Source organism: Loxodonta africana, chromosome 26, assembly GCF_030014295.1.
Source record: "Loxodonta africana isolate mLoxAfr1 chromosome 26, mLoxAfr1.hap2, whole genome shotgun sequence".
Taxonomy (NCBI): Eukaryota; Metazoa; Chordata; class Mammalia; order Proboscidea; family Elephantidae; genus Loxodonta; species Loxodonta africana.
The window spans coordinates 35,354,004-35,366,800 of NC_087367.1; the positions used below are offsets into that span (position 1 = coordinate 35,354,004).

General features: G+C 39.5%; 1 protein-coding gene across 5 annotated transcripts in view; it reads right to left on the reverse strand.

The window, feature by feature from the left end:
• Positions 1-12,797, reverse strand: part of SPAST (spastin) — a 110,075-nt gene that overhangs the window by 73,790 nt on the left and 23,488 nt on the right. For all 5 annotated transcript variants that reach the window (XR_010319487.1, XM_023555248.2, XM_010595844.3 and 2 more), the window contains exon 2: positions 3,970-4,053. Coding sequence is in view for 4 of the 5 variants with exons in the window: in XM_023555248.2 (XP_023411016.1) it covers positions 3,970-4,053 (84 nt within the window). In the remaining variant the exon portion in view is untranslated. The remainder of the gene's footprint in view (positions 1-3,969; positions 4,054-12,797) is intronic.

Consider the following 12,797-nt stretch of genomic DNA (forward strand, 5'->3'; position numbering starts at 1 on the left):
GTCCTGCCTTGTACCCTGAATTGTACCCTGTTCCTTATTAAACCACTTAAGTATGGTCTGTGAGCTCTGTGTGGCCACAGCGATAAGCTGTCAAACCCAGAAGAAAAGCAAAGAGTACCATGGGAGGGACGGCTGGTGTCAAAATTGGTAAAAAGGTTGGAGAGTGGAGGTATGTCTAACCGCCATCTCATGGGAATCAGCTTTGGACTGATGCTGGTCATATTCCCCCTTGAACTTAGACAGTCTTTGATGGCACTATGACTAAGATCTAGATTTTACAAGTAATCAAAATAACGGGGAAAGGAAATCAGCAGAGTAAATACCAGACACATTTTTAATAATTGGAGATTAGCTGACATGAAGTGGTAGTCCGCCAGCAAGCCAACAAATATCTACTGGATGGACTGATTCGTGTAAGGACAAGTTATTTTACTTAAATACTATAATTTTTGCTTTTGAATTTATTGAATATAAGTTTTATTTATTTATTGTATGTAAGTATACAATACCCACAGCCGCTTGTTGTTGTTGTTAGGTGCCATTGAGTTGGTTCCGTCTCATAATGACCTTACGCACAACAGAATGAAACACTGCCCGGTCCTGTGCCATCCTTACAATCGTTGTTATACTTGAGCTCACTGTTGCAGCCACTGTGTGAGTCCACCTCACTGAGGGTCTTCCTGTTTTCCGCTGACCCTGTACTTTGCCAAGTATGACGTCATTCTCCAGGGACTGATCCCTCTTAAAAACATGTTCAAAGTATGTAAGATACAGTCTCACCATCCTTGCTTCTAAGGAGCAATCTGGTTGTACTTCTTCCAAGGCAGATTTGTTCATTCTTTTGGCAGTCCATGGTATATTCAATATACTTCACCAACACCACAATTCAAAGGTGTCAATTTTTCTTTGGTCTTCCTTATTCACTGTCCAGCTTTCACATGCATATGATGCAATTGAAAATACCATGGCTTGGGTCAGGCACACCTTAGTCTTCAAGGTGACATCCCTGCTTTTCAACACTTTAAAGAGGTCCTTTGCAGATTTACCCAGTGCAATGCATCATTTGATTGCCTGACTGCTGCTTCCATGGCTGTTGACTGTGTATCCAAGTAAAATGAAATCCTTGACAACTTCAGTCTTTTCTCTGTTTATCATGATGTTGCTCATTGGTCCAGTTGTGAGGACTTTTGTTTTCTTTGCGTTGAGGTGCAATTCATACTGAAGGCTGTGGTCCTTGATCTTCATTAGTAAGTGCTTCAAGTCCTCTTCACTTTCAGCAGGCAAGGTTGTGTCATCCGTGTAACACAGGTTGTTAATGTTTTCCTCCAATCCTGATGCCCCATTCTTCTTCATATAGATCAGCTTCTCGGTTTATTTACTCAGCATACAGACACAACAGGTGTGGTGAAAGGATATGACCCTGACGCACACCTTTCCTGACTTTAAACCATGCAGTATCCTCTTGTTCTGTGTGAACAACTGCCTCTTGATCTATGTAAAGGTTCCTCATGAGCACAATTAAGTGTTCTGGAATTCCCATTCTTCACAATGTTATCTGTAATTTTTTATGATCCACACAGTTGAATGCCTTTGCATAAGCAAAAAAACACAGGTAAACATCCTTCTGGTATTCTCTGCTTTCAGCCAGGATCCATCTGACATCAGCAGTAATATCCCTGGTTCCACATCCTCTTCTGAAACCGGCCTGAATTTCTGGCAGTTGCCTGTCAATATACTGCTGCAGCCATTTTTGAATGATCTTCAGCAAAATTTTGCTTGCATGTGATATTAATGATGTTCTATAATTTCGGCTGGATCACCCTTCTTGGGACTAAGCATAAATATGGATCTCTTCCAGTCAGTTGGCCAGGGAGCTGTCTTCCATATTTCTTGGCACAGATGAGTGAGCACTATCCAGTATTGCATCTGTTTGTTGAAACATCTCAATTGATATTCCGTCAATTCCTGGAGCCTTGTTTTTCACCAATGCCTTCAGAGCTGCTTGGACTTCCTCCTTCTGTACCATCAGTTCCTGATCATATGCTACCTCTTGAAATGGTGTAACACCAACTAATTCTTTTTGGTATAATGATTCTGTGTATTCCTTCCATCTTCTTTTCATGCTTCCTGCATCGTTTAATATTTTCCCCATAGAATTCTTCACTATTGCAACTCGAGGCTTGAATTTTTTCTTCAGTTCTTTCAACTTGAGAAAAGCTGAGCATGTTCTTCCTTTCGGTTTTCTATCTCCAGCCTTTGCACATGGCACTTTGTCTTCTCAAGAGGCCCTTTGAAATCTTCTGTTCAGTTCTTTTACTTCATCATTTCTTCCTTTTGCCTTAGCTGCTCGACGCTTGTAAGCAAGTTTCAGAGTCTCCTCTGACATCTATCTTGGTCTTTTCTTTCTTGCCTGCCTTTTCAATGACCTCTTGCTTTCTTCATGCATGATGTCCTTGATGTCATCCCACAACTCGCCTGGTGTTCAATGTGTCAAATCTATTCAGATGGTCTCTAAATTCAGGTGGGAAATACTCAAGGTCATATTTTGAGTCTCATGGACTTGCTCTGATTTTCTTCAGGTTCAGCTTGAACTTGCATATGAGCAATTGATGGTCTGTTCCACAGTTGGGCCCTGGCCTTGTTCTGATGGACGTTATTGAGCTTTTCCATCGTCTCTTCCCACAGATGAAGTCAATTTGATTCCTGTGTGTTCTATCTGGTGAGGTCCATGTGTACAGTCACCACTTATGTTGGTGAAAGAAGGTATGTGCAATGAAGTTGTCGTTGGTTTTGCAAAATTCTATCATTCCATCTCCAGCAATGTTTCTATCACCAAGGCCATATTTTCCAACTACCGATCCTTCTTGGTTTCCAACTTTTGCATTCCAATCACCAGTAATTATCAATGCATACTGATTGCATGTTTGATCAATTTCAGACTGCAGCAGCTGATAAAAATCTTCTATTTCTTCGTCTTTGGCCTTGGTGGTTGGTGTGTAAATTTGAATAACAGTTATATTAACTGGTCTTCCTTGTAGACGTATGGATATTATCCTATCACTGACAGCGTTGTACTTCAGGACAGACTTTGAAATGTTCTTTCTGACAATGAATGCAACACCATCCTTCTTCGAGTTTTCATTCCCAGCAGAGCAGACTATACAACTGTCTGATTTAAAATGGCCACAGCTTAGTATTTAAGAACGCAGTTAGTATTTAAGAATGCTTGAGTTCAGATCCTAACTGCTATTTGATAACGGAGACCTTAGCAAGTTACCGAACTTCTTTGTACTTCAGGTCCTTCATCTGAAAAACAAGGATAACAAGCCTCTACAGAACATGAGGTTGTGGTGCAAATTAAATATGATAATACATATGAAGCACTTACGATGATGCTTGGATACATAGTAAATGTGCAATAAATATTAGTAATATATTCCAATGTAATATTAGACTCTTTTTTTAATTTCTAATTCAGTAGGAAAGTAAACATGAGAAATAACTGCTTCGTTTTAAAAAGCTGATGTGAATCAAAGTAAGTCATTTACAGTTCATGTTCTAATATACAGTCAAGCATTACCCACAAGTGCAAAGTAGAGTTTGTAGACTACCCACTTTTTCCCTGCCTCAGCAATGAGGAAAGGGCTAGGTTTCAAGATCAGGGTAAAACACATGATTGATCACCAACAGTTGATCCAAGGAAGACATAGGCAAGGCACTGGATATACACTGACTGCAACAGGGACTCAAGTTTGAGCACATCTGGTTATAACTTCATTTACAGAATAGATCACAAACCTTTCACTGTTAAGTCTACAAACACAATAACATTAAAAAAAAAAATCTGTCTAAATATCTTTATTAAGATAAATAAAAAATATTATTATAAAAAAGATAAATGTGTCTGAATTCAAGGCAATCATATGAATATAATTTTGGATGGCTAAACAATTACAAATATAACCTTACCTTCTCCTGCAACTGTGACAGCTATTCCTTTTTCCAGTTCTTCAATACCTTTCTTATACCATTCCACAGCTTGCTCCTTCTGTCCTGTTTGAAAATAGAAATTATTTGTATATATCACGAGCGTAAAGAGAACCCTAAACATTTTCCAAAGGGTGCCATTAATAGGAGATACATAAAAAAAAAAGTTGTGACCAAATAAGTTTGAAAAACATTACTGTATGACCTCTTAGTGCCTTTACCATCTTAATGTATGCTGTGAATCACCAAAAGGGGAAATACAGTCTGCAATAGTTTCCCAAATTTTAGGGCTGTGCGTCCTTTATTTGCTTATCATCTCATGGTACTGGTATTTATAACCACTGAAATGCTGTAATAGGGAAAGAAAGTTTATTTAGGGGAAATTTATTTTAAATAAATGTTTTTGAAAATAAATATTAACATGATTTCAATAATATTGAAAGTACCATTTAATCTAATTATATTCAAATCTGACATACTATGTTTACTGTTGGGTGCCTCCTTTTTAGGGTAAGCTTTTATTTTACGAACTGTTCATGAGATTTTAACTGTGGCATTTAGTAACACATTTTCTTTGAACCAAACAACTGGTTTACAACATTAATTCTTGATCCAAGTTAAGTTCAAAGAGGATATAAAAATTAACCATAATTAAAATGATTATATGTAGGATATACTTCTGTACAGGATAATTATATGCAAATCTCATTGCTTTTGAAAATTAATTACTTGGTCCTTAGAATGTACAATGCTTCAGAAGCAACTCATACAAGGATACAGTAAAGCAAAGGTAGAAATCATCTATTAGAACATTGTTTTTCATTGTTTCTCAACTCACATCCCCATTTAATCAAACACAATTTCCCACATCATTCTTTGAAATTTCAAATCGATAAAACATCACAAGTCTCTTAATAACTGTGGTGGTTAAAGTTGTGTGGCAACATGGCTAGGCCATGATTCTCAGTGGCCTGGCAGCTGTAATGTAGTTCGGCAGCTATGGAAGAATGTAATCACCTCCATAATGAGATCTGATATAATCACCTCCATGATAAGGTATTTTATGAGCAGCCAAGCAGTTGAAAGGGAGTTTCCTTGGGGGTCTGACCTGCATCCAACATAGGTTGACTTTCTGACAAAGCTCACTGGTTTTCCTTGCTCTGGATCCTGTACATCTGCCCTCTGGTTCTTGGGACTTGAGCTAGCAGCTACCTGCCAATCTTAGGATTCGTCAGCCTCCACAGTCTGTGAGCCAGAGGCTTGCTGTCTGATCTGCCAATCTTAGGTTTACCAGCCGCTGCAGCTACACAAGTTAGGAGAAGCCTTCAGCCTGACCCACACAGACTTGAGGCTTTCCAGCCTGTATACCTGCGTGAGCCATTTCCTTGATATAAATCCCTCTCTGTATATATTTATACGCTTCACTGGTTTTGTTTCTCTAGAGAACACAGCCTAAGACATTAACATAGAGTAGAAAAAGTCTTGTTATAAATAATTATACCACACGCCATAAAAAAAAAAAAAAACCCTGCTGTCAAGTCAATTCCGACTCATAGCAACCCTACAGTACAGAGTAGAACAGCTCCGTTGGGTTTCCAAGGAGCGCCTGGTGGATGCAAACTAACGACCTTTTGGTTAGTAGCCACAGCACTTATCCACTATGCCAAGAGGGTTTCCACACTGCACATGGTAACTAAGAAATGCTGTCCATTGCGCTTGACAGAGACCGTAACATGTAGGGTCCTGGACAGAGTGGGAGAAAAATATAGAATAAAACTCAAAATTCACAAAACAAGATCAGACTTACTATTGATAGAGACTGGAGGGACCCCCAAGACTATAGCCCCACACACGCCCTGCTAACTCAGAACGGATGCTCCTCCTGAAGCCCAATTTCAGCTGAAAATTAGGTCTATAAAACAAATGGTAACATGTGTGAGAAATGTGCTTCTTACTTCAATCAAACATATGAGACCAACTAGGTAACTCCTGCCAAAATGCAGACGAGAGGGCAGGAAGGGAAAGGAAAAGAGAATGTACAGACACAGGGAATCTGGGGTAGAAAAGGGGAGAGTCCTGAAATACTGCAGGGATTGCAACCGTGTCACAGAATAATCTGTGCATAAATTTTTAAATGAGAAATTAATTTGCACTGCAAAGTTTCACTTAAAGAACAGTAAAATTAAAAAGAAAGAACGAAAGAAAAGAAATGCTGTCTCCCCTTATGAGTGTATAGTACCCCTTCCTCCACTTGCCCATACCAAAAATAATCACTGAACTGGATTCAGGACATAGATATTACACAATGCCCGGTCCAGAAAAACTGCTCGGTAAGTCCTGATAATGGCACATCAAGTAATTATCAAGAGTTTGTTGTAAATTTATCTGGATGTTCACTTTTCTGTTCTCTATGAAAGAAAATACCTACGTATATCTGTTTTTTTTTTTTTTTTTTAATTATTAAAAAAGGGGGGGAGGCAGAAGCGATGATAAAGAGGCACAAGGAAATTGGGGGCTGTTGGGAAAATTCAATATATTGATGGTAGTGGTGGTTACCCAACTACATAAGTTTGTTAAACTCATATAAATGACCTTTAAATAGGATGAATTTTACTGTATGTAAATTATACCTCAATAAATCTGATATTTCAAAAGTACAACAATCCAACATTTATGTATAAGGATATTTGTTGTGGCTTGGATTACAATACCAGAACTAAAACTTTGATTACAATAATAAAGTTGCATTACATTAGAAAAACTAGAAAATTTATTTAAAAAAAAAAACTTTTGTTTGAAGGAAGTGGAGAACTTCCAAAACAGTGAAAATTTTAAGGCCAACATCTGGAAGTGGAGAGCATTTGAAAGAGATGCGCACTTGGGGCTCTTTTCCAGTTAAAGTGACTGCCAATTCTGAAAGCAAAGTGACTGAGAAACCGAGCACAGTTTTCAGACACTCACGAAAGCAGGCTAAGTAAAAATGAATTTCAGGGCAAGCCAAGAAGAAAAAATCATGGCAAATATCTCAGAATTTTCATTGGGACCCTGAAGGGCGGTCTTTGAAATAAGAAACAGGCTACCCAGTGCAAGTACTGAAGTCCAAATTCAAGTCTTCCATCCCTTAAGGTAGGGATCACCCTTTTGATTAATTTACACAAGAAAAATCAAAGCTTCCAGTGGCCTAGAGTGTACAAAAGGACTTCGATATACTTTATTATTAGCTTCCAACAGTTCACAGTTTTCTATATACATTTCCCACTTATCTGTATGACCCCAAGTAACACTCAAACTCAACCAACCAGGCTAGATCAAATCAAGAGGGGTCTGTTGTTGTTAGGTGCTATGGAGTCAGTTCTGACTCACAGCGATCCTACATACAACAGAATAAAACATGCCCAGTCCTGTGCCATCCTCACAACTGTTGTTAAGCTTGAGCCCGTGGTTGCAGCCACTGTGTCAATCCATCTTATTGAGGGTCTTCCTCTTTTTCATTGACCCTCGACTTTACCAAGCATGATGCCTTTCTCCAGGAACAGATCCCTCCTGATAAGATGTCCAACGTATGTGAGACAAGGTCTTGCCAGCCTTGCTTTTAATAACCATTCTGGCTGTACTTCTTTTAAGACAGATTTGTTTGTTTTTCTAGCAGTCCATGGTATGTTCAATATTCTTCGCCAAAACTGTAATTCAAATGCATCGATTCTTCTTCGGTCTTCCTTGTTCATTGTCAAGCTTTCACATGCATATGAGGTGACTGAAACCACCATGGCTTGAGTCAGGCGCACCTTAGTCTTCAAAGTGACATCTTTGGTTTTTAACACGTTAACGAGGTCTTCTGCAGCAGATATGCCCTACGCAATGTGTCAACTGATTTCCTGACTGCTGCTTCCACAGGCGCTGATTATGGATCCAAGCAAAATTAAATCTTTGACGACTTCAATCTTTTCTCTGTTTATCATAACGTGCTTGTTAGTCCAGTTGTAAGGGTTTTTGTTTTCTTTATGTTGAGGTGTAATCCATACTGAAGGTTGAAGTCTTTGATCTTCAAGTCCTCTTCATTTTTAGCAAGCAAGATTGTGTCATCTGCATACCGTAGATTGTTAATGAGTCTTCCTCCAATGCTGATGCCGCATTCTTTTTCATATAGTCCAGTTTCTCCAATTATTTGCTCAGCATACTGATTGAATAAGAGAGGACTGGTGTGGCAGATATTTACAACCACTTCTTGCTGCAGTTTAAATTGTTGTTGAGCACTATCTAGCTGATTCCAACTCACAGCTACTCCGTGTGACAAAGTAGAACTGCCCCATAGGTTTTTCTAGCTGTAATCATTATGGAAGGAGCCCTGGTGGTACAATGGTCAAGTGCTCAGCTGTTAACTGAAAGGCTGGCAGTTTGAACGCATGAGCTGCTCTGTAGGAGAAAGATGTGGCACTCTGCTTCCATAAAGACTAAACACCCCGAAAAACCAAACCCACTGCTGTCGAGTCAATTCTGATTCATAGTGACCCTACAGGACAGAGTTGAACTGCCCCACATAGTTTCCAAAGAGCAGATGGTGGATCTGAACTGCCAAATCTTTGGATAGCAGCCGAATGCTTAACCACTGTGCCACCAGTGACCCTCCATAAAGATGCAACAGCTAAGCGCTCGGCTGCTAACTGAAGAAAGGTTGGTGGTTCTAACCAACCCAGGGACTCCAAAGCAGAAAGACACCTGGTAATTTGCTTCCATAAGTGTTAACAAGAGAAAAAAAAAACCTCATTGCCATCAAGTCGATTCCAACTCACAGTGACCCTACAGGACAGAGTATAACTGCCCCACAGGGTTTCCAAGGCTGTAATATTTACGGAGATTAACACCTTGGAAACCCTATGTGACAGTTCCACTCTGTCTGTGAAACATCTTACAACAAGGATGAATCTGGAGGACATTATGCTGAGTGAAATAAGTCAATAACAAAATCACAAATATTGTATGTTCCCACTCTTATAATCTAGAATAGATATACACACAGAAAGCAGCACTCTTCGATGGTTAACAGGGATGAGAGGGAAAAGGAGGGGAATCACTTCCTAGACAGTAAAAAAAAAAAAAAAATCCCCACTGCTGTCGAGTCGATTCCAACTCAAAGAGACCCTATATGACAGGGAAGAACTCCCCCATAGGGTTTCCATGTAGCACCCAGGTGGATCTGAGCTGCTGACCTTTTGGTCAGCAGCCATAGCTCTTAACCACTATGCCACCAGGGTTTCTAGATAGTAGACACTGATTATTTTTGATGATGGGAAAGAAAATACCAAATGGGGTGAAGTCAGCACAACCTGAACGAGGTAAATAAAGACACTAAGAAAAAGGGACATTTTTGGTAAACGCTATAACATACAATTTCGTAATAACAATCAAAAAGTATGTGTGTGGTTACGTAGGTAGATATGTATGCATATATGTCTATGTAAGGCATATATGAGTAAATAAACGTGTGCATTTACACGGAGGCATATGTATATACACCTTTGTGTATGCTGCATATGCATCCATATATATAACAAAGTACATGGAAGGTACAGTTATGGGGGCTTCCTACCCATATCCAAACAACTCGCGGGATCCCCCATAGTCTCGGGGGATAACTTAGTCAACTGGCACAACCATCACAAAGATAATATCCTACATCCTTGTTTGGTGAGTAGTGTCTGAGGTCTTAAAAGCTTGCAAGTGGCCATCTAAGATACAACAATTGGTATGGAGCAAAAGATAATGCCTGACTGCTGCTTCCATGGCTGTTGACTGTGTATCCAAATAAAATGAATCCTTGACAACTTCAATCTTTTCTCCCTTTATCATGATGTTGCTCATTGGTCCAGTTCTGAGGATTTTTGTTTTCTTTATGTTGAGGTGTAATTTATTAGTAAGTGCTTCAAGTCCTCTTCACTTTCAGCAAGCAAGGTTGTGTCACCGGAATAACACAGGTTGTTAAGGAGTCTTCCTCCAATCCTGATGCCCTGTTCTTCTTCATATAGTCCAGCTTCTCGTATTATTTGCTCAGCATACACATTAAATAGGTATGGTGAAAGAATACAACCCTGACGCACACCTTTCCTGACTTTAAACCAATCAGTATCCCCTTGTTCTGTCTGAACAACTGCCTCTTGATCTATGTAAAGGCTCCTCATGAGCACAATTAAGCATTCTGGAATTCCCATTCTTCGCAGTGTTATCCATAGTTTGTTATGATCTACACAGTCAAATGCCTTTGCATAGTCAATAAAACACAGGTAAACATCCTTCTGGTATTCTCTGCTTTCAGCCAAGATCCATCTGACATTAGCAATGATATCCCTGGTTGCACATCCTCTTCTGAAACTGGCCTGAATTTCTGGCAGATCCCTGTTGATATACTGCTGCAGCTGTTTTTGAATGATCTTCAGCAAAATATTGTTTGCATGTGATATTAGTGATATTGTTCTATATTTTCCACATTCGGTTGGATCACCTTTCTTGGGAATAGGCATAAATATGGATCTCTTCCAGTCAGTTGGCCAGGAAGCTGTCTTCCATGTTTCTTGGCATAGATGAGTGAGCACCTCCAGCGTGTTTGCTGAAACACCTCAATTGATATTCCATCAATTCCTGGAGCCTTGTTTTTTGCCAATGCCTTCAGAGCAACCTGGACTTCTTCCTTCAGTACCACTGGTTCCTTCAGTACCACTGGTTCCTGACTATATGCCACCCCTTGAAATGGTTGAATATCGACTAATTCCTTTTGGTATAATGACTCTGTGTATTCTTTCCATCTTCTTTTGATGCTTCCTGCGTCGTTTAATATGTCCCCCATGGAATATTGCAACTCGAGGTTTGAATTTTTTCTTCAGTTCTTTCAGCTTGAGAAACACCAAGTGTTTTCTTCCCTTTTGGTTTTCCATCTCCAGCTCTTTGCATGTCGTTATAATACTTTACTTTGTCTTCTTGAGAGGCCCTTTGAAATCTTCTGTTCAGTTCTTTTACTTCATCAATTCTTCCTTTTGCTTTAGCTGCTTGATGCTCAAGAGCAAGTTTCAGAGTCTCCTCTGACACGTATACCTATACACATATACATATATATTCATCTATCAGTCTACCACTCTGTCACTTTGTTGTATTGTTGTGGCTAGCATGTTGCTGGAAGTTATGCACTGGTATTTCCAATACCACTATGGTCACCCATGATGTAGACTTAAGCAGAGGTTCCAGACTAAGATAGACTAAGAAGAAGGACCTGGCAATCTACTTCTGAAGGAACTGGGCAGTGAAAACCTTATGAAGAGCAGTGAAACACTGGTATAGTGGTGGAAGATAAACCCCTCAGGCTAGAAGGCACTCAAAATAAGACAGGGCAAGAACTATCTCCTCAAAGTACAGCTGACCTTAATGATGTAGATGGAGTAAAGCATATGTGGCCTTCAGTTGCTGATGTGACACAGCTCAAAATCAGAAGCAACAGCTGCAAGCATCCATTAATAATCAGAACATAAAATGTACGAAGTATGAATCTAGGAAAACTGGAAGCTGTCAAAAATGAAAAGGAACACATAAAGATTGATATCCTAGGAATTAGTGAGCTGGATGGACGGCTTTTGGCCATTTTGTATCTGACAATCATATGGTCTACTATGATGGAACTGACAAATTGAATAGGAAGGGCGCAGCATTCATCATCAAAATGAATGCTTCGAAATCTATCCTCAAGTACAACACTGTCCGTGATAGGATAATAACCATACATCTACAAGAAGGATCAGTTGATACGACTATTATTCAAATTAAGGCACAATCGCTAATGCCAAAGATGAAGAAACTGAACTTTTTTACCAACTTCTGCAGTCTGAAATTGGTCAGACGATCGAGATGCACTCATCACTACTGGTGATTGAATGCAAAAGTTGGAAACAAAAAAGGATCGGTAGTTGGAAAATATGGCCTTGGTGATGGAAACAACGCTAGAGATTTCAAGACAGAATTCTGCAAAACTAACTACTTATTTGCAACAACATACACAGTGACTATACAGTACACACATGGACCTCTCTGGATGGAACACAAAGAAATCAAATCAACTACATCTGTAGAAAGAGTCAATGGAAAGAGTCAGAGCATGGCCAGGGGCCCACTGCAGAACAGATCATCAATTGCTCAAATGCAAGTTCAAGTTGAAGCTGAAGAAAATTAAAACAAGTCCTCGAGAGCCAAAGTACGACCTTCAGTATATCCCACCTGAATTCGGAGACCATCTTATGAACACGCTTGACCCACTGAATACCAGTGACCAAAGACGAGACGATTCATGGGATGACATCAAGGACATCATACATGAAGAAAACAAAAGGTCATTTAAAAGACAGGTAAGAAAGAATGGACGAAAACAGATGTCAGAAGAGACCCTGAAACTTGCTCTTGAACGTAGAGTAGGTAAAGAGAATGGAAGAAATGATAAAATAAAAGGGCGACTCCGAAAGATAAAGTATCATGATAAAATGTGCAAAGACCTGGAGTTAGAAAACCAAAAGAACACATTCAGCATTTCTCAATCTGAAAGAACTGAAAAAAAAATTCAAACCTCGAGCTGTAATACTGAAAGATTCTACGGGCAAAACAGGAGCACTGGAAGAGCAGTGGAAACCCTGGTGGCATGGTGGTTAAGTGCTACGGTTGCTAACAAAAGGTCAGCAGTTGAAATCTACCAGGCGCTCCTTGGAAACTCTATAGAACAGTTCTACTCTGTCCTATGGGGTCACTATGAGTCAGAATCAACTCGATGCCAATGGTTTTTT